This window comes from Coenobita brevimanus, chromosome 103 (assembly GCF_032717465.1).
Source record: "Coenobita brevimanus isolate Jiangsu-jjx chromosome 103, ASM3271746v2, whole genome shotgun sequence".
Lineage (NCBI taxonomy): Eukaryota > Metazoa > Arthropoda > Malacostraca > Decapoda > Coenobitidae > Coenobita > Coenobita brevimanus.
The window spans coordinates 30325788-30348922 of NC_137056.1; the positions used below are offsets into that span (position 1 = coordinate 30325788).

Below are 23135 nucleotides of genomic sequence, written 5' to 3' on the forward strand. Positions count from 1 at the left end.
CGCCATACAGGAGTGACTTTTCATACCGAAACTCACTTCCGGTTGCTGACAAAGCTTGATCTGCTTAGAGCTGGCCATCATTGCCTACCAGCCTGTCTTAATTCCATTCTCGAATTCTTTTTTCTTTCCGTATTCCCTTGTATGCTTCCCTTCTTCCTCCCTTCCTTTTCGATTTTCCTGGGCTTTCATTTCTTTTGCTTGTATCCCCTCCTTCTCTTTCTCCCCGTTTTTCCTTCTTGACTCTCGTTCCTCTCTTTCTTCTGGTCTCCCACTCCCATTCTTCCACTTTTCCCTAATCTCATCTTTTTCTCGTATGTGTCTGTAGCCTATTTAATCAGATCTGAGAAGAGACTAGCCTTAAACTTTTGAGAGCTCGCAGCTAATTTGTTGTCCGAGTGCATTCATTATTAATGACGTAGTTTATTTTTATTATATAGGTTTCAATAACCGTTTGATGATAAGATTACCCAAATAGAATATTATATATAGTTATTTCCATACATTATTTTAAAAACAGGACTTACAAAGTTTATCAGATGGCCTACATACGTGTGAAATTTTGAATTCTCTGGACAAAACAAAACATGCCCATGTGAAGTTTTACGAATATTTTGATTTATTTTCCCCCATGTTCATGCAAATTAAGTTAAATTGTCATTACCGCGACATTATGTAAAATCTAACGTGGTAAAACATGGGAATTGCAATAAAAAATGACTGGTAAACACAGATGAAGAAGCAATATGTCACCTTCACTTTTAAATATCCCGCAGCCCATATCTTGTCACAGCTCTGTCGTAAGTTTTAACTAGATATTCGAAACTAAAGACAGAAAACTTACTGATGATGTGAAAGTAGAAAACATAATGAAAATTGATGCTACAGCAAAACTCTCACTCCATAGCGGCCTACTGCCCCCCCCCCCACCCGTCTATAATTCATCAAAATTCAGGGAATATGTTGTTTCATTGCAGTTTTGAGGTTTTACTAGGCTATAGTGTACAAACTGTCTTACTAATGAGATAATTTGCCTTAATTTGCCTGAGCAGGAAAAAAAAAAGTTCTCATAAAACATTACCTGGACGTGTTTTGTTCCGAGAATCCAACATTTCACACGTATCTAGGCCGCCTGATGAGCTTAGTATGGCCCCGTGTTTAAATTAATCTACCCATATAACTGTACATAATGTTTTATTTGGCCAGTCTTATCATCAAACGGTTACTGAAACACATATAATAAAAGTACCGTAATTTAAAATGCGCCATTAATAATGAATGCACTCGGACAACTAGTCAGTTGCCAGCATTCAAAAGCGTAAGGCTTCTCTCTTCAGTTTATATAACCTATAATTTTTCTCTTCATCCTCGTCAGTCTCATTCCTCCCCTTCCCCTGCTCTTCTCTCTCTCTTTCTTTTTCAAATTCTCCACGTTCACCCTCTCCAGCACACGTCATTTCTCTCCAGCTTGCCTGCCTCTCTCTGTATATATATATATATATATATATATATATATATATATATACTAAGCAAAATAAAGTCGTTGGCAGTAGAATGATTATAGTGAAAAATTCATCATATTCCAAAGTTTTAACCCAATAAATCTGATTAACTTCTTTTTATTCTTGCTACGTCCATTCAGCTTTAGATATATATATATATATATATATTCGTACTTTTTTTTTATTTTTTTTTTACAACAGTTCACGTTGCACCGTTTTCTTCCCATTTCTCCTCCCTCTTTGTGTATCTTTCTGTTGCTCGCGTGCGTTATTTATTATTTTTTTTAAATCCATTTCATTATTCTTCTCATTCATTTCTCAACTGCTTGTCATTCTTCCATCCTGTTCCATATTAATCATACTTTATATTGTGTTTTGTTCCTTTTGTTGTTTTCATAACCCGTTCAGTACGTTGGCATCTCTTAACAGTGTACTCTTGCCACCTCCAGACAACTGTGTCGTAATGACTGAGTTAAGGAAGTCTTCATGTAACCCCTGTAGTTGGAAAAAGTCTCTCCTAACGTGAATGCAATTATCTGGCGGTAGCAAGAACAAAGTTCAAATTACGTCTTCGGACTGAAAGGGTAATTTTTCACATCGGCATTGTTTTCTTTGTATTCTTGCTGCTTCCAGACTATTGTTTCTCAGCTTAGATGGAGGCCTATCGTCGTTGAAACTATGGAAATTGCCTTCATTTACCCCTTGGCACAGAACGTACTTTTTAAATGTTTTATTCTGACTGACACCAAACAGGTTAACCGTTTCAATCCGGTGACGTGTTTTTACATTTTATTCTTACTAATTTCACAAGTTTTTATTATGGTAAACTTAAGAAAAATGTGCCGTACTGGTTGAGGCTGTATCTGACACATCGGATTAGAGTAGTGATAAAACAGAAAACATCGTCCCCTGAAAGGGTTAATTCCGGCTAACACCAGATGATCATATTTTGTTTAACACCAACTCAGAAAATACCCTTCTTATTTTCCTGTCATCTCGTTTTCTTCTGTATTGTATATTCGGGTTATTTCTCCCTCACTCCTGTTTACCCATTTGCCCTTCTTTTACTTTCTCTTGGTTATATATCTCTCTCATATTTGTCTGTTGTTTTTATTTTCACTTTCATTTATTCTCCATCCCTCTCTTGATTTCCGCGTGGGTCTATTTAGTTTTCCATCTCTGCCATCATTTTTGCTTCAGTTTAGTCGTCCCACTTTCCGTTTGTTTCCGCTTCCATTTATTCTTCCCTCCTGCCATTTATTTTCCCTTCCATTTATTCTATTTTCCATCGTTTTCGCTTCCATGTATTCTCCCCACTTTCCACTTATTTCCGCTTAAAATTTTTCTTCACTCCTTCCACTTATATTTACTTTCACTTATTCTTCCCCCTGTCCTTTTATTTCCACTTTCATTTATTCCTCCGTCTTTTCCTTCATTTTCACTTCCATTTATTCGCCTCTACCCCCTTTTTATTGTCACCATGCATTCCTCTCTCACCTCCTCCTCCTCACGTCCCCCCATTTGATCGAAGTTCCTGTGGAGTGACCCAGATACCTGTTTGGCTACACCCGCCCTCCGCCAGCCAATCGCAGCCGGCTTACATCACACCTGGAAGCGCTCCCCCAGTCACAGTCGCTCTTGCTTCTTTGTTTACTGTTTGTTTTTTCCATTTGAAATGATGGCTGCTACTGTCTTTTCTGTTTGTTTACTGGAATATATGTTTATTTGATTGCTGTATTTTTATGTGTACCAATATTTATAAATAAGCACAGACCTACATTGTTTGTTTTGTTTTGGTGTATTGTGGGTTCGTTCGTTCGTTCGTTTAAAGATTCCCTGCTCCTATAGTGCAAGCCGGGCCATACATTAGCCCGGCCAGTGGGGTATGGGCTGGTTAAAAAACAGCAAGGGGGGAGGACAGGACCTGGGGATTGCCCAGCACACTCGTCTTGTCTCCTGGCTGGCTTTGTGGTGTGTGTTGTATTGTGCGTGTTGTTAGATGTTTTAATATCGCACTTCTGACACTTCCACGTTAACAGCCAGGCCAGTATTGTCCTCCCTCGGAGTGTAAAGATCTAGGCTGACGTAATCCAGATAACTGTCGTAAATCTACCCAGACGTTTTACATGAATGAAAAATCTCCAATCCTTTCTTGGATTCGAACTATTATGCCTAAGGCAAGGCTTCGACCAAGTTCTCTACCACAAGGCCACCAGACGTCTCTGGACTATCATTTACTTGTTTTTTACCCTTTTTTTCATCTTGTATAGTAGACGATACTGTATATTTATGCATATTTTCTTCTTCTTTTCAGAAGATGAAGTCAACCAACATTGTGGGTTGTTGTGAGTCATCATGAGGAAGACCAAATGCATGCAAGAGGAACTGCACACTGATCAAGTGTGTGAGCAGCTGAGTGTAGCAGGTTCCAGTAACGAGCCTGTGACTGGAATTGCCCAGGTCACTCTTGCTTTGTACACATCTATCTCATAGACTGACGCACAAGAGAGAAAAAGAACCACGCGAAAAAGAACTTTGAAAATTATTTCCGAACTGCCTCCGTGGATTCGACTTTCAGAAAGCCTAACAGACAAGACAAACAGATTCTTTATATACGAAGTACTTCCTAGGACACTACTTCTAGAAAGTCAGACGCACAAACGAGAAAAGCAAACTTTATATTTGATTACAAAATACTTCCATGGACAGCTGCTTCCAAATAACCAAACGCACAAAAAGAAAAACGACAAAATAACCAAGGTGATTAATTACAAAGTATCGATAACTCTTTAGAATCTTTATTCGAAACCTGATGTACATAATTGTTGGTTAAGTCATCTTTTGGTGTATGAGTGACGTGGGAACAGTACACGAATGATGTTACCAAATCTGTCAAGTTTGTGGCTTAGTAAGATGTAAGTAAATTATCAGATATTAAAAAGTGACAAAAATATACTGTAATAGTAACCTTGAATTTATACCTGTTGAAGTGGAGAGGAAATAACTACTGTAGAAAGTGGACAAGAGTACTGTACCGTCTGTATAATAGAGGCAACCGTCCCAACCTATGCATTTTTTTATACAGTGACATAAAGAAGTACGGTAGAGTAGCAGACGAATTTACGTCCTCTGAAGTGGAGAAACGTATAAAAATCGGAGGGCTGATAATTAAGTGGCAAGGTGTAAAAAACGTAGAGGATATTAAACAATAGTGAATGAACAAGACTACTGCACCGTTGTTGTGATGGAGGCGACCGTCCCAACTCACCGTAGTCTTCCCAGTATAGTGAACTTCTCCGTCCCTGTCGTCTGAAACAAGCAAACTCAGCTCCATCAGTTGAAACCTGCTGGAAAATCTGATCCCCTTAAGCTTCTCACGTGAAACACTGACGCGTCACCGTTTTACCTTTAAACACGGATACATTTGAAATAATTGCTCTTGTCTTTGAAAATAGACGACAGCATAATTTATTTGAAAGTGAAACTTATAGAGAAAACAGTCCTGAAGTATATATATAATATTCTTGTCGATGTGATACAAGTTTAACAACAACACATACAGTAGAAATAAGAGAATCATTATCAACACTCTCCCTCCAGCAAGAAATATTGTATCCATTTATAGACCTTCAGCGTACCTTCACTCTGCTACCCTGACAACACTGACACCATTAAATCTGCCTGGAAAATCAGTAACCACTCTCCATCCCACAAGTATCTCTGAAAACCATGTACTGAAAATACGTGAATGAAATGTGCATAAGTGGTATGTTGATGATGATATAATAATAATGTTGGTACACTGAAGCCATCTGGTGCTGCGACTCCTCATGTATATAGAGTACTGTACTCCGTCCTGCGTATCAAGCCCTTGACATTATAGGACCACCAGTGACTCTTATGATTGCCGTTATAATATCCTGTGAGAATCCAAGAACTTTTTGCGATATCTTATAACTTCACTTTCTCCCCGAAGCTTATTTAACTTCTTGTGACCGTCACTGACACCTGCCAATGCCATAATCACTTGGAGTCTCCCTGGACATCGAATGAGCTCTCGTGACCTTAAATAATATTAGTGACTCCTACGTCCTTATAGTCTCTCATAGCCTTGGATGACCTTGTGGCCTCCATTGACCCCTGCCTTTGCCGTCGTAACATCCGTAGTCTCCCAAGACGTCATGTGACCTCTAGTGACCTCAGATATCTTCTGTAACCCCTTCTTTTCCCATAGTAACTTTTCTATAGTGGTCCAAAACCTCATTTGACCTCGTGATCCCCACTGTCCCTCAGCCATTGCCACGGTAACTTTAGTCTCCCAGGATCTTGTTATGGCCTCTTGTGACCCCACATACCTCTGGTGACCCTTACCATTTCTGTAGCAACTTTGTTATAGTCTCCCAGAGCTTCCTGTTACCTCTTGTCACCTCCAGTGACCCCCTCCTTTTGCCGTAGTAAATTTTTTAGTCCTGCAGTACCTCAAGAGAACTCCTGTAACCTCAGATAACCCCGTCGACCCTTACTGTTACCGTAGCAACTTCCTTAAATACTCGCACAGGCTTATGAAATCATCTTATAATTTCATGTGACCCCAGTTGACACCTGCCCACTGCTGCAGTAAACTACTGCTAACTCCCAGCTCTTCGTATGATACAGGACGTCGTATAATCCAGGTGACCTTATGTAAATACGGCGACATCATATCTTGGGCGACATTGAGTGTATGAAATTCGATGACCTGATATCTTGATGATTGACTTTAGATGTATCTCCCAGCACATCAAATTATCTCCCATGACTTCGTGTATTTCAACTGACCTCATGAAAAAACAGTCACTTTACCTTTAGTGACTTGGTACCGTTGTGGAGAGTGTAGAGTGTATAAAGTTACGTCATCTGATATTTTTGTGGGTAACCTGGTATCATTTCCTGTGATTTTGTATAACCTCAATTACCTCATACAAGGATAGTGACTTAATTCACTGGTCACTTCTTTTCCATGTAACAAGTGCATAAAATTTAAATTTCGGTGACCTGATATCTTCCTGGGTGACCTGATATAGTCTCCTGATTTTTTATATTCATTGACCTTATATGGTCCCCTGCCGGCCACAAATACCGTCCTTGGTGACGTTGGATGAACTCTGGTGACCTACTGTCTCCTTGGCGACCTCGTATTTTCCCAGCTTTGGTGACTGGCACAGTGATGTGGTGTGACCTAATATAGCCTCCCAAGACTTAATTTGGTCTGATATAGTGTGGCATGACCTGATCTAGCGTGACTTGACGCAGTGTAGCCTCCTCGGACCTTTTGTGACCTAATACGGTGAGACGTAACCCAGTACACACCCGAGACTTCTTGTTACTTGAAATATTGGAAGGTGACATAGCCTCCTAAGGTCTCACTTGACCCGGTGTGACCTACTACGTGACCTGGTGCGCCGTAGTACGTGTGCTGCATCATGAGCAACGAGGGCGGTGTGGGAGTGACGTTGGAGCGGCTGGGTCTGGGTGCTGCCAGACCTGCTGAGAATGTGGACCTCCTCAAGACACTGGTCACCCGCATCCACGCCCGCCTCAAACTGCAAGGTCAGTGCTGCTGTGTTGTGCTGCAGGACTGGCTGTGGTGGCCAGCACCTTTTTCAAATTAGCTGTATTATTTCTTGATCATCTGTTCTTTTAGTTTTATACCTCCGTCATCAAAACTGGTATATACTGTACTTTGATTGCAGTGTGTGTGTGTGTGTGTGTGTGTGTGTGTGTGTGTGTGTGTGTGTGTGTGTGTGTGTGTGTGTGTGTGTGTAATCAGCTTCATGGCACAAGAACCATTTGTACCATGAAGCTGAAGTAATTTCACACACACACACACACACACACACGTGTATATATATATATATATATATATATATATATATATATATATATATATATATATATATATATATATATATATGTATGGAGAGAAAACGAACTATATGTCAATAGTGGCGATAGAGGAACATGTGAGCGAGTTTGAGGATGGGGGAGGCGTGGTCGGTGAAAGAGTGAGATTGTTAGTTCAGAAAAAAAAAAAAATGATACTAGCAGTTGATAGAAAGACATAAATGAATTAAGTATGGAGGGGTGTCATTCCATGTTTGAATTTCATAAAAGTCAGACTTTACTGATCTACCAGAAGACCCCCCGACATGTCTTAAAAATACCCCCGCTAATACCAATACACCAGTCCTGTATGAGACAGCCCTAGCGTGTATTCAATATGGACGGTGGGTGTTAGCGCCGAATTGGTGACATGCAGAGGTGTGCGGTGCGTAGGAGAACTACTGGGCCTTGAAAGCAGGCTGTGAAGCCTATGCCCAGAGTCGTACACATTAAGAAAAAAAAAAAAAATGTAAGGCGCGGAGCGGCGCGGTCAGTCAGTCAGTCACACCTTAAGGATTTTCACACGTGAGGTGCTTCACTTTGACGAAGCTCCACATTTAGCTCCCTGTGGATTTTCACATGAAAAATGGACCATCTCACCGAAACTTCACACGTTACTGGATCTGTCCAGTACTTATGTACTACTTGGCAGTCAAAGGAATGGTCTATACCCTACAAATATTGCGAGTGGCTGAATCTGATAAATATGGAATTTGGAAGACCTATGTATGTTCGAAGGGGCCGAGGATTTAGAAGTGAATACTTAGTGTACCGCATGTACCATAACTGAGGCCCATTTAACAGTGTACTGTGCTGATAGTTCTGGATCTGGCTATAGTGTACGTCGAACATAGGAGTTCACATTAGATTGTACGTGTCAGCTGAGCAGCCTGAAGTTTTACGGTGATGGCAATAGTTTGTAATGGTGTTCATGATAATGCTATGGACTCGATAGTGCACTACGCGGAAGTGGTTCTGGCGAGCCATGAAAATTTGTGGTGTGTTTCTACGAAAGTTATCGAAGCCAGAGAGGGGAGGAGTGCCACCTGAATCGTACTACCGTGGCCTTGAGAGAATTTCTGGCTTCATTTATTTTGCCAGATCATATTCTCGAGGGCTTAAGAGGCTTCAGGAATGTGTACGGAGTGAATGATGTAAAGCAATTCAGTGTAATGAAACAAGGTAGAAAAAAGTATACTTAGATGGCATGGTGGTATAGAGGGAACGGATATAGTTCGGTTGGTGAAAGTGAATATACGGGTTTAAAGGTGTGAAGAGGCGCATTAGGCCAACAAGTTGAATGGTTATAGACAATAAAATTTGTATGAGGGAACCAAGGTGTGGAACTTGAGAAGGATTGACAAGTGATGGAAATGGATGGATGACATATACGGAAAAGCAATTTTTTTTTTTCTTACTTGGTAGTCAGCGGAAGAACTCGGTTCCACAAATGTAGGTGAAACGCATGTGCAGTTTGAAAATACCGGTAAATTAAGTGCAGAAGGTTTTCGCTTGTAAGGAGGAGCCAAGATTTCGAGGGTCTGCGTGATGTGTGAATGCCTCTGTGATTCTTATCACTGGATATAATTTTGTGCTTGTCATTCTATATTATACTGTAGTTCCCACCTCACCCCACCTTTCAAGGGTTAGGGCGATGATGGTGATGATGATGATAGTATGTAAAACATTACAAGGCCTTTCGAGAGTAGGTTCTGTGGATTTAGTTACGGTCGTTACGAGTGAAGTGTTTAGTCACAAGTAGAGAGTGTGTGTGTGTGTGTGTGTGTGTGTGTGTGTGTGTGTGTGTGTGTGTGTGTGTGTGTGTGTGTGTGTGTGTGCACGCAAGTTATATCGGAGAATGGAATGTGTGATGTATAATGTAGTGTGAAGTGGTATGTGGGGTGTGATGAAGTGTGTCAAGGTGTTAGTGGATGGCGGTAATGGTGACGTGACGTGACCTGTCCCCACTGAGAACTGAGACTGTGAGGTGTGACCCGCTGTAAAGAAACACACAGGGTTAAAGGACACCGTGCGTACCTTATCGCTCGTAAATGCAGGCTGGTATTCATATGTTCACTCAGGGAAGGTGACTTTATTTCCAAGTCACCTCAGATGAAAATGCTGGGCAGGGTGTGAGGCTGTCTCAGAGTTTCGGAATGCAAATTACAGTAATCTTTCTTTATGGGACAACTAAAATAACTTCCTGATGTTTCTTGCGATTTTAAGGAAATGTAGAATATCGTTGAGGCAGCTGCAGTCTCTTGGTAATGTAACAGACTTGGTATGTCGGTGATGCGTGATTGAATCTGTCCTTGTTGTGAGAGACAGTGTTGATCCTCAAGCTGAAGTATCATTGCTGATGTCAACAGTTTATATAAATGTGTTGTGGTAGGTGGGGGAGCCCACCATCCACTCACTCGATGGAGTGCTGCTTTCGGGTGCCTGCCCTTTCCTCTCTTCCTTCCTTCCATCCTTCCTCTTCTGTCTTTCTTTCCTTCATTCTTTTCTCTTCTTTCTGTCTACGGGTGCCTCTACACTGAGCGACAAGCCAAATGGTTTCCTGTACACCAGGAAACCATTTACTACGCTGGGTGGTAACCATATAACCAAAATATGGCACCTAGTGGTCTAGTGGGTAATTAAGGCGCAACAATCGGATTGAGCCGATGCAGGTTTATATCCAAGGGAGGTTGGGGTTTATTGCTCACGTAATATCACTCAGGGATGAGTGATGGTGGTCACTCTGATGTTAAATGTCAGGACCAACTTGCTTGACCCCGGGCTCCTACGCTTCTCATGGGACAACACTGGATTAGATGATGAATGAATGATGTGTATATATATATATATATATATATATATATATATATATATATATATATATATATATATATATATATATATATATATATATATATATATACTGTTCCTTCGAAAAGTCATTGTAAATCGACTAAAATCGTTTGACGGTATCAAGAATAATAATTTAAAAAAAAGGATATATCAATGAAAGAATTAATGGATACTCGCTAAGATTTTAAGTATGAGAACCACATTCATAGTTACGTAAAAACGTGTGGTAGTAAGAATAAAATATGAGATTGTCAGGACCGGAACTAGCACTCTGAAAAAGGGGTGGCATGATTCCTAGCGGAATTACCACTTATTCTGTTTAATCAAAATTCACTGTTACTGTTCTGGTTTTAATCGTGGGAATGACTCTCTGATAATATGTATATATTTGGTACATATATTTTAATAACGTTGTTCTTGCATTTTATGCATCATTGTTCCATCAGTATTAGGAGTCGGGGCTTACGACCCACCAGAAAAGCCCCACCCATCCCAAAATGTCACTGTAATAGCCACTTAACTGATGACGGAGATACAGTAGAAAGTTTATACATACAGTATACTGTAGAGTCCATTTCTGTTGTCACTAAGTAGGCACATTGTTCATCACAGTCAGTTCACAGAACCTGTGCAAATAATTACTGCAGATTCGTACATTGTGCCCATTGCATCGGAATATATTCAGTACATTGCATATTTACTCAGGAGTGACGACGTTGTTTCTGCCGACATACAGCAGTTATATGAAGAGGTTGCTTAATGGTGTTATAAAATATTGTCGTGTATCACTTGACCGTTTTTACCTGCTTGGCAACACACAGTGTTCCAAGTTAATTGTACCAAAAGCTGTGTGGTAGTGTACTGCCAGGGAGTCCTGCCCTGTAACCCATATTATGAGCCAGTGCTCCAGTTTCAAGTTGTTGTCTGGCAGGGGTCCAGGAGCAGGCGTCAGATGTCGCAGCCATAAACAATACAATTTAACATACGTATAATTTTATGAATTTAAAGAAGTATTTTAAACTCGTCTGTGTATTGTTTCGTAGAAAATTATTAATAAATCATGAAGATAAAAGTCAGTATTAACGAAATTATTATACAAAGTTGGTCGTGTTCCCATAAGTGATGATGATGATGGTAACAACAACAACAACAATAATAATAATAATAATAATAATAATAATAATAATAATAATAATATACCCTTGTAGTTAACTTTCTCGTATACCTGTACAGTATATACCTTTACCTTTCAGTAGGATGACGTCTTTTCGGAGACATTCGCGCTGCCTCCAGACAGGCTTATTCAACATAGGATAGACTTTTCAATCTGCAGGGATTGGATGAAGTAGCTATCAGCCTCATCAGTACGAGATATGCTTCCTGAACCGAATAAACTGAGAATAAAGACGTCATCGTACTGAAAGGGTTGAAACTAGTGGTCCAAGTCAAGTGATTCTAACACCTCCTCCCCCCTGCTTCCCCTGAGTCTGTTCTGTTCAGGCAGGTATTCTGTGTGGCTTGGGTCATTTCTTAACACATGTTCATAGTGATTTATTCTGCACATTACACAATATTAAAACATTATACATAACTTGTGGCTCAATATCAAGGTGTAACATGTGAAAATAAATCACTGAGGAAAGGTGCTACGAAGTCTCCCATGCTACTTACAATACGGTCCTTAGTTCCCAACCATCCACTGCCATCCCAGCCCATCCTGCCCACTCCCGCCACCCTAGACATCCATGGTTGGGAGGGTTGTGACAGCAGACAGGATGGTTAAAATGAAGTTGAGGAGGATAGGAAGATTAAGAGCGGGAGGTGATACGGTTAGGAAGTGGTTACATTTGGAGGTTGGTGAGGTTAGGAAGGAGACAGTGCTCTTAGTTTTGGTAGATTTGAAATTCGATTAAAATTAGGAGTGTTGTAAGGTTAGTGATATTTAAGTGGAAGTATTGTGAGGTTTGAAAAGTGGTATAAAATTAGGAAAGCTCTTAGAGTAGAATGGTACCGGTAATTAGTGGTTGTTGTTGTTGGTCAACCCCAGTCTGTCTGGTTGAGCAGACTTATCAACCACAGGCAAGCAAGCGCCCGTGCTGGGCCGTTCCGGGCAATGAACCGATATTTCCTTGCAGCTGACAGCGCCTCGCTGTGGCGAGACGCGGGGAACAGTATGCAGGCTTGGTTCCTGGATAAATGCCGCATTGGTGTGTCTCCATCCAGCTAACAGGGGCGCCATAGTAAGCTCCACTTCACCCCGTGATCTGGTTATATGGCTACCACCCAGCTTTGTAAATGGTTTCCTGAGTTACGGGAAACGATAAGACTTTTCACTCGGTGTAGTGCCACCTGAAGTGGAAAAAAGCGCAATAAAACGTGACAGGAAGGAAAGGGAAAAATAGGAAGAGAGCAGGGCAGACACCTCAGTGGAATGGTAAAGGTGAAGGAAGAAGTAGGTAGCACCACATCAAGTGAGTGGATGATAGTCGCCATCACCTACCATAGTGTTAGTTAATAGTAAGGAATATGATTAAAGTTGTAAGAGTGGTGAAGTTAAGAAGGTAATAAGAATATTATACTGTACTAGGCTCGTAAGGTGATGTAGTAACGTGTGGTATGATAAGGAAAATTAGAGTATTACTTATAGGTGAGGAGGCTGTAAATTTAGAGTCAGTACAGTGGTGTTATTAATAGTTTGCTCTATAATATTCTTTACCCTAGGACACACCTCAGACCAAAAAAAGTCACAAAATGACCATTACCTATGATTCCAGGCTTTTAACGCAGTGTGTACATGTCTCAAAATTATTTTGATTTTGATTTTCTCTTTGTTCAGCATACTGTGGATGGATCAGAGTTTGAAGACTCTTTGGCATGGGATCTTTTATTTTGGATATAAAACGGCCAGAATAATATTGTGCCTTTTCGATTGTTCTAACAGTTCTGCTGCTTCGACGCAGGTAGGCGGTGGAAGGACATACTGCCATGACCCATCACTATCACTACCACCACCACCCTTATTATCACCACCACTCCTGCTACAGCTACTACCAACCCTACCACTGTCATCACCCTTCCCGCTACCACCACCTCAAACCACCACCACCACCACCACCACCACCAATACCACCACATGCGTGCTGAAGGGCCATCACTCAGGGACCTCCAGTGTTGTCTTCCCTTACTAGGAAGTTCCCCATACCTCACCACCTGGCTTACCTCACTTGGCTCACCTCACCTGCCCCACTGAACCGTAGCGTCGTGCTAGCTTTGGACGCTGCCTGACTCACAGTGTAGAGACACAAAGGGCCTGACTGGTTCCGCAGTTGACTGGCTGACTGATTTGGTGACCTGTTAACTGGTCATTGGAGAACTTCATTGTTTTCATTACTTTTGACTGATCTGGTCGTCTGGTTGAATGAGTATTATGATAGTTATAATTTGCCGACATATTACTACTCGAAAAGTGTCTTAAGCTGAATAAATTCATTCAGTACTTCGAAGTTGTAAGTATTGCTAAACGTCACCGGATGGAAGGGGTTAATCTCAGTGACAGCTCTCCCCTTTACTAAAGAAAATAGTCAGGTGGCAGAAACATTAGTAAAAAAAAAAAAAAAAAAAAAAAAAAAAAAAAGTTTCCTAAGGCTTAAGGGATCTGTCTTCACGCCCATCACCGACCACGCCACCTCTCTTACTATTTAACTTTCTCACTACGATGACGTCTTTTCACTGTTTTAGGATGTTCTCCCAAGTTAGAACAAAATGTATAAGACGTCATTGGGCTGAAGGGATGAACCATCTCCAGCATCATCAGTACTTCCCTCTACTACCATCCCCTGTGCTACCACTACCACCACTGACAGTAGTGTCCATGACCAATACTGCCATACATAACAATACTTAACATCGCATAACAATACTTAACATCGCATACAAGTGACAGAATACTATCTACATCGTCCACATCGTTACTAGTACCATTATCATCACCAGTAAATAGGATCCAGGAATAAGGAAAGGAAAGCACGCAGATAGGAGGATTGTAAGCATAGTGACTTAATTACTGGACCATATATTCAGTCGTTTATCATGTACCGTAAACTTTTAAAATTCAGTCCGACAAACATATGTCCTCCACACCCTTACCTTGGCTGTTTGTGCTGCCACCATTATATGTGCTATAATTATCACCATCATCGCTACCATCACTCTGCCACCACTACCAACAATTTCGCCCTCACCGCTACTAGCACTGTATCACCACCACTACCACCATTTTACCCTCAGCCCCACACCGTTATCGCCCCCACCACTCCCGGCACTCTGCCACTACCGCCACCATCACCATGACAGTCACGTAACCCATTTTCCATCACCTCATTCTCGCTATCATTCCTCTTCCACCCCCCCTCCCTTTCACCTTTACCTCCGTCATCTCCAAGCCTCGTTTCCCTTCTCTCCCCCTCCCCCTCTTCTTTCTCCCTTCTACTGTGTCCTCACTCCCCATCACTTCCACTCCCCACCCTCCCTCTCATCTTTTCATCCTGTCACACCTTCCCTGTACCCCCTCCCCTCCATCACCTTCAAGCCTTCTCGACCAGAGTGTCCTCACTGACACGCTAACCTGTCCTCTGTGACAGGACGCTATTAAGGTTATTTTAGTGTGTCACATTCTGCGTGTTGAGCTCTTTTTCACCCCGAGACCGAGAACATGAGAAGTAATTTCTTGATTATTTCCTAATTCCGGCTTCCATTCTTGTTGCCGTCTATACTAATGATTGTGACTGTTGTGTTCCAGTGTCAGTGGTGATAATACCATTAATTAACATTTAAGTTATAATCTCTGAAGGATATTGAGATTGTTGTTGAAAGTTATATTGCACTACTTCGCACTACTTCAGCATATATATATATATATATAGATATTATATATATATATATATATATATATATATATATATATATATATATATATTTATATCTCACACACACACACACACACACACACACACACACACACACACACACACACACACACACACACACACACACACACACGTTCCCTCTCACCCCATGTCCACCACACCTCTCTCTCTCTCTCTCTCTCTCTCTCTCTCTCTCTCTCTCTCTGATAGTGAGTTGGACGTGGAGAGAGAGAGAGAGAGAGAGAGAGAGAGAGAGAGAGAGAGAGCTTGTTGGTGTCACAGGTGGTGGTTAGAGTGTGAGAGTGAGGCCAGCTGTCACAAGCTCACACCACACAGTAACAGCATAATAATATCAGCAACAACGATAATAACAAGAGTGAACACAAAAACAATAACAGGAACAAGAACACTACCACATACATTGACAGTCACAACATTGGTAGTTTATTTTGGTTGTTGTTGTTGTTGGACGTGAAGCTGGTGGCCTGCGGTAGAAATTAGCCTTGTACCGGGATCCATCACCCGCATCTCGGGAGGTCGGAAAGGAGCTCAGGAACTTTGCTAACTGGACTGGGGAGCTACTCAGTTATATCAGTGCAGTCTTGTGTGGGCGTCCCTCCAAATTTCCTGTTGTGACAGAAACGGATATAATGATTAATTTCAGTTGAAGGTGTAATTGGTATGCATGGTGTGCCTGGAAGAAATGAAAATGGGGAACGAATGATAGCGATGTGTGTTGAGCGAGAGATGGTGATTGGAAATACGCTGTTTGAGAAGAAAGATATTTATAAGTATACATGGGTGAGACAGGAGGGTGGAAGGGTTGTTGATAGAGCTTTCATGGACTATGTGGTTGTGTCTAGGAATGTAATAGGAAGATTGTTGGATGTGAGCGTTCTGAGAGGGGAGGGTGGAGATATGTCTGACCACTACCTGGTGGAGGGAAAGTTTAGAGTAGGTAAGAGATGGGTGAGAGCTAGGAGGGTTAGGTGTGGCAGGGAGGTTTTGAAAGTGAGTGAGTTGGATAAAAGAGAGAAAAGGATAGAGTATCAGGAGAAATTGAAAGATGAGTGGAACGCACTGAAAGATCAGGAAAATGGCAGTGTGGAGGAGGAATGGCAGTTGTTTAAGAGTGCTGTGGTGGGGCACGCAGAAGAGGTGTGTGGTGTGAGACGTGTGGGTGGTGGTGTAAGAAAAGGAAGTGAATGGTGGTGCGAGGAAGTAAGTATGGCTGTGGCTGAGAAGAGACTTGCATATGAAGTGTGGCTGCAGAGGAAGGATGAGATGTCATATGAAAGGTATAAGGAAAAGAGGCTTACAGAAAATTTTCAACTGAATAAGAAAATGTTTTGGAAGGAGGTGAAAAGGGTGCGAAAGGGAGAGTCTGGGAAGGAAGAACGAGTAAAAGCAGAGGATGGAAGGATGTTAATTGAGATGGATGCAGTAAGGAAGAGATGGGCAGAGTATTTTGAAAGATTGTTAAATGTAGAGGAGGAAAGGGTGGCTGAGATTTTGGCGGATGGAAGGGTGCAAGGAATAAATGTGTTGGGAGAGTTGAATGATTCTTTGATCACGAAGGAGGAAGTGGAGAAGGCAGTAAAGGAGATGAAAACAGGGAAAGCTGCAGGTATGGATGGGTGTGCTGTGGAATGCCTGAAAGGTGGTGGAGTGACCATTGTTGACTGGTTAGTAAGATTGTTGAATGTGTGCTTTGTGAAAGGTATGGTGCCAATTGACTGGGCAAGTGCTTGTGTGGTGCCGTTGTATAAAGGCAAGGGTGATAAGTATGGATGTACTAGCTTTAGGGATATAAGTCTGTTGAGTGTTGTAGGTAAGGTTTATGGTAGTGTTAATTATGAGAGTTAGAGAGGGTACAGAGGGAGTGATTGGTGAAGAGCAGTGTGGCTTTAGGAGAGGGAGGGGATGCGTGGATCAGGTGTTTGCTGTGAGACAAGTGTATGAAAAGTATTTAGCGAAAGACAATAAGTCTGTTGAGTGTTGTAGGTAAGGTTTATGGTAGTGTTAATTATGAGAGTTAGAGAGGGTACAGAGGGAGTGATTGGTGAAGAGCAGTGTGGCTTTAGGAGAGGGAGGGGATGCGTGGATCAGGTGTTTGCTGTGAGACAAGTGTATGAAAAGTATTTAGCGAAAGGCAAGGATGTGTTTTGGGCATTCATGGATTTAGAGAAAGCGTATGATAGAATTGATAGGGAGGCTTTGTGGACTGTTTTAAGATTGTATGGGCTTGATGGTAGGTTACTAAAAGGGGTGAAAAGTTTTTATGTAAATAGTAGAGCGTGTGTAAGAGTGGGAAATGCTGTGAGTGACTGGTTTCCTGTGAGAGTGGGGCTGCGACAGGGATGTGTGATGTCACCTTGGTTGTTTAATATTTACATGGATGGTGTTGTAAGGGAGGTGAATGCAAGAGTTTTAGGTGGAGGTCTGAGTCTGGTGAATGTTGATGGTGGAGAGTGAAATCTGAAGCAGCTGCTGTTTGCAGATGATACTGCACTGGTGGCTGATTCAGAGGAGAGATTGAGACAGTTGGTAGAGGAGTTTGGAAGGGTGTGTGAAAGGAGGAAATTGAAAGTAAATGAGAATAAGAGTAAAGTGATGAAGTGTACGAGTTTGGTAGATGGTAGGGGGATGAATATAGCTTTGAATGGCTAGTTGCTTGAGGAGGTAGAGTGTTTTAAATATCTTGGGTCACATGGTGCTGTGGAAGAATAGATGCAGAAGTGAAGTTTAGAATAAATGAAGTAGGAAAGGTGCTGGGAGGAATGAAAAAAGTGTTTAGATGTCTTTTGCTTAGAATGGATGTAAAGAGAAGGTTGTATGAGGGTGTTGTGGTACCGACTGCGTTATATGGGGCTGAAACATGGAATATGGGTGTAGCAGAGAGGAAAAGTTTGAATGTAATGGAGATGAGGTGTCTGAGGAGTATGTGTGGAGTGACGCTTATGGATCGAGTGCGAAATGATGAAGTGCGAAGGAGAACTGGAGTTGTTCGGGAGATGGCTGGTAGAGTTGAGCAGAGGGTGTTGCGATGGTTTGGGCATATGGAGAGAATGGATAATGAGCGATTGGTGAAAAAGATAACTAGGTCTGATGTGAGAGGTGTAAGGCTGAGAGGAAGACCATGAATAGGATGGATGGACAGTGTGAAGAGAGCACTGGATGCAAGAGGGATGTCTGTTTAGCAAGGAAGAGTGGCTGTGCGTGATAGAAATAAATGGAGAGAAATTGTGAATGAATAAGTGATGACGCAGCCCTGAGGGGATATTCTCCCGCATTTGGTCTGATCAGCTAGTCAGGTCAGGTGCGGGTAAGGGGATGGGTCTGTTATGATGTGGCAGGGGTAAACCAGCTCTGCTGTCGGGCCCTGCTGCGGATGTCACTGATTGCATTGCGCAGTTGACCCTTGTGCGGTGTGGTGCGGTGAGGATCTGTCCGTTCTCCCCTTGGGGCTAAGATGCGAATGAATGTGTTTGAATGGATGAGTAACTGGGGAGTGTGTCGTCCTGTCTCAGCTACCTCTCTTACCTTGGGGGAAGCTGCCTAGGTATATAGATAGATAGATTCTTCACTGCGAGACGTGTGCTATTAAACGATAGAAATTATGCGGCAGAAACAAAATATAAGCTACAATAGACGTAATCATCTATCTGTCTATAGCCCGGCGGCCTAATCCCGCAAAGGGTGGCCGCAGACAAAACGCCTCCAAGTCGCTCTGTCACCCACCATTTGACTACCCTCCCCCCAACTCACTCTCCCCTCCCTCATATACCTCTCAACTCCATCCCTCCACCTCATCCTCGGTCTACCCCTCCCTCTTCTCTCCCTTCACCTCACCTACATACACCCTCTTAGTCAGTCTTTCATTCTCCATTCTCTCCACGTGTTCAAACTACCTCAGTGTATTTCTCTTTATCTTCTCAACCACATCCACATCCACCCCACAACGTTCCTTCACTTCTTGATTCGTCAACATGTCCCTCCATGTCACTCCACATGCTCCTCTCAAGTAACTCATTTCCACTCCTTTCACTCTTGACTTGTTCCCCTCTTGCAAGGTCCACCCCTCGCTTCCATACGTCAGGGTAGGGATCACAATACTATCATGCAGTGACTTCTTAACTTCCATACTCACCTCCCTATTTCTCATCACTGCTTTCAGTGAACCAACAACCTTCCTTCCCTGCTGTACCCTTTCACGCATTTCATCCCCCAACGTTCCATCCTTACTCATCACACTACCCAAGTACTTGAAAGCACTCACATTCTCCATATCCTCACCATCCAACCTCACTGTACATTCTGTGACTTCATTCCGCTCAAACACCATAACTTTACCCTTACTTCATTCCTCTCAAACACCATAACTTTACTTTTGTTTACATTAACTTTCAGCTTCCTCCTCCTACACACTGTCCCAAATTCATTCACCAAACCTTGCAAATCCCATTCATCATCACACATCACTCAACAATACTGTATCATCAGCAAACAGCAACACTGGAATCTTCCAAATCTCACCCTCATTCATTAGAGCCACCCCCACATCCACTGCCCTACCCTGCACCTCCTTTACAACCCCATCCATGTACAGTATATATTAAACAGCCATGGAGACATCACACAACCCTGTTTCAGTCCCACATTGAGATCAAAGAACTCACTCAGCTCACCATCCACTCGCACCGTAGCCCTAGCTCCTTCGTACATACTCTTCACAGCACTCAACAATTTCCCCTCCACTCCATATATTCTTGATACCTTCCACATACCTTGCCAATCTATTCTGTCATAAGCTTTCTCCAAGTCCATGAAGGCAGCATACACTTTCTTTCCCTTCTCGGGATACTTCTCCACTAAACATCTTAGAACAAATATCTGATGTACACACCCTTTTCCCTTCCTAAATCCCCTTTGTTCTTCTCCAGCCAGCTCCTGTGTCATATGCCTAACTCTGTCAATGAGTATTCTACCATATATTTTACCAGTCACACTAAGAATTCAAATACCCCTATGGTTACCACATACTTCTCTCTCCCCTTTTCCTTCGTATAAAGGAACAATTATACCCGATTTCCAGTCGTCTGGAACTCTTCCCTCTTCCCAAGCCAATCTACACAACTTCCACATCCACTCCACAACAATCTCACCCCCATGCCTCAGCATTTCACCACATACTCCATCAATTCCTGGGGCCTTTCCCATCTTGATCATCTTCATTGCTTCCACTACTTCCGCCCCACTGATCTCTTCCTCCCTCCACTCATCTCTTCTTCTCCCAGCCATTCCCCAACCACTTATACTCGCACTGCTCTCACTCTCTACATTCAACAAATCCTCAAAGTGCTTCTTCCATCTCCACAATTTCTCTCTCTTTTCCACCAACAATCGATTATTCCTATCTTTCACTCCCCTACTGCAGTATTTCCCCTTTCACACTGCCTTACTTTCTTTACCTTCTTCCAAAACAATTTCTTACTCTCCCTCCATTTCACACTCAGATTCCTCCCAAATTCTTCATCCATTTCTTACTCTCCTTCACCAGTCTCTTCACCTCCCTTCTCCTGCTCACATATACCTCTCTCTTCTCTCTCTCATCTTCTCCCCTACCTCTGCTCGCTAGTCATTCACTATATGTCTTAATCTTTTGTTCCACAGCTCGTTTCACCTCATCATTCCACTGTGCTGTTCCTTGTACACCCTTGCATCTCCTTCTTACTTCACAAACCACCTCACACACTGCGCCTATCTCTTCCGTGAATATCTTACATACGTCTTCCACCCTTTCCATCTGCTCTAACTCATACCTTCCCAATCTTTCTTCCACTATGCTCTTATACTCTGCCATTTTCTCACTATCTTGCAGCCTCTCCACCCTTCTCACAGGAGCTGTTTCCTCCTGTCTTCCCTTTTGTCTCTTCAACCATTTTCTTTGCAGCTTTACCTTGGCCATCACAAAGTGATAGTCCGAGACTCCATTCCCCCACCCTCACCATACTCTTGCATCGAACACTTGTCTTCCCATTCGATCATCCACACACACGTAGTCTATCATTGCCTTTCGTTCAACAAGTTCACCATCCATCCTCCTCATTACTTTCCATGTATACCTGTGGATCATCTTATGCCGAAAGTAGGTGTTAGCTATTGCCAACTCCTTACCAGCATAGATGTCCACCAAAGCACAACCATTCCCATGTACTTCATCTGGCACACCCCACTGACCAACCACTCCATCCACTCGTACATTCCCAACTTTGCCATTCATGTCTCCGATCAAAAGCACTCTCTCGCTCCTCTCAGAGTTGTCCATACATGCTTCTACACTCGCCCAAAACTCATCTTTCACTCTTGCCACTCGGTCCTCTGTCGGCGCATACGCACATACAATCGCCCACGCTTGTATACTTACTTTCAGCCTCACCCATACAATCCTTGCACCCACTATTCCATACTCTCTTATATTCTCTTTCCACTTCTTGCATATCACCAGACATACTCCCTCTCTTGCCCTCTCATTCTCATTAACTCCCGCACATATACCTAAACCATATTCCCACTCTCTCACCCTTTCACCTTCCCATTTAGTTTCAGTCAATCCACATATATCCACTCTTGCATCCTCAAACACCTGAACAATGTCTCTCTCTTTCACTTCATCATTCACTCCTCTCACATTACATGTCCCCACCTGCAGAATGTCCTTTGTCCGTTCCTTAGTCGTCAACGTATGGTCTGTCCTGGGCCAAGGCTCTTTATTTGCTTGTTTAGTTAGTTCCTTTTATGGGGTGGGGCACTAACCCATCACCAACCCTTTTAATCGCCTCGTACGACAAGCAGGGATACTGGGGAAGTATTCTTGAAACCCCCCTACCCCCAGGGGGGGGTACGTTAAATAATGAATAGCTGGCCCTGACTTTTGAACCTAGATTTGTAATCTAGATGAAGATTAATATATTCACTACAGGTGCATTTTCTACCGGTATATATTTTTTTCGTCACCACCAGAACATTTTCTTCAACTTCGGACAAACCTCTGGTCATACGAGAAGAAATGGGGACAATATCTAACCCCTTTAGGCCGAAAAGTCTCTCTGTTGCTGAAAAATCTAGCGAGGTGGTAGTAAAAATAGGATATAAAATGCGTCATTGTAGAGATGGAGTTAAACTGAATAATATCGTCTGGTAGGAGAAAGACTGAAAGAAAAAAAAAAAAAACATCATGGTAGTCAACGAGTTAATAGATTGTTTGTAACCCCGACACTACAGTAATCCTCCCCTATGACTGATATTTAGCAAGAAGGCTAAGAGTGATTGCCTATCGACTGCGCGAAGGAAGTTAAGTCAAACGTAAATTTTTACAAAGTCACAGTCTTCTTCTGGAATTAGACAAGCAACAGTTAGATTTACATTTAGGTTCCCAACTACTGTATACTGCTTGAGATGTAAGCTTTGTTTAAGAGCCTAACGGGCCAAAGAACTGAACTCTGGTCCTTTCAGTCCATAGGTGGATGTGCAAGCAACACACCACCGGATCCCACTACTTGTAAAATAATCTGGTGGCACATGAAATTACATGTAAAATACAGTTGTACTGAAGATTATGAAATATGCGTGGTATACCAAAACTGGAATGCTTTCACCCAAGAAATCTTAGTCATCCTTCGACAGGAATGAGGACTGTAATATTTCAGATAAGTTTAGACACAGTGTATGTACTGTTTATTCCGTAATTAAGATTTCAGAAGGTTAATGACACCAGCTTTAATGAAGTTCTGTATCACTGTTGAATACAAGTTTTAGCCCTTTAGCTCAGACTTGTACGTTTATCAACCGCGTCCCGGCATTGTGCTGGTATCACAGTCAGTGGCCAAAAACACTGGAGGGCATAACCATCAAAAGCTCAACAGTCGAAATGGGC

At 42.3% G+C, this 23135-nt stretch overlaps 1 protein-coding gene across 1 annotated transcript in view; it reads left to right on the forward strand.

The window, feature by feature from the left end:
• Positions 1-7031: 7031 nt before the first annotated feature.
• The window catches only part of LOC145415663 (cytosolic carboxypeptidase 1-like), a 340545-nt gene continuing 324441 nt past the window's right edge, over positions 7032-23135 (forward strand). The window contains exon 1 of the mRNA XM_080284878.1: positions 7032-7088. Coding sequence (XP_080141004.1) covers positions 7032-7088 — 57 coding nt within the window. The remainder of the gene's footprint in view (positions 7089-23135) is intronic.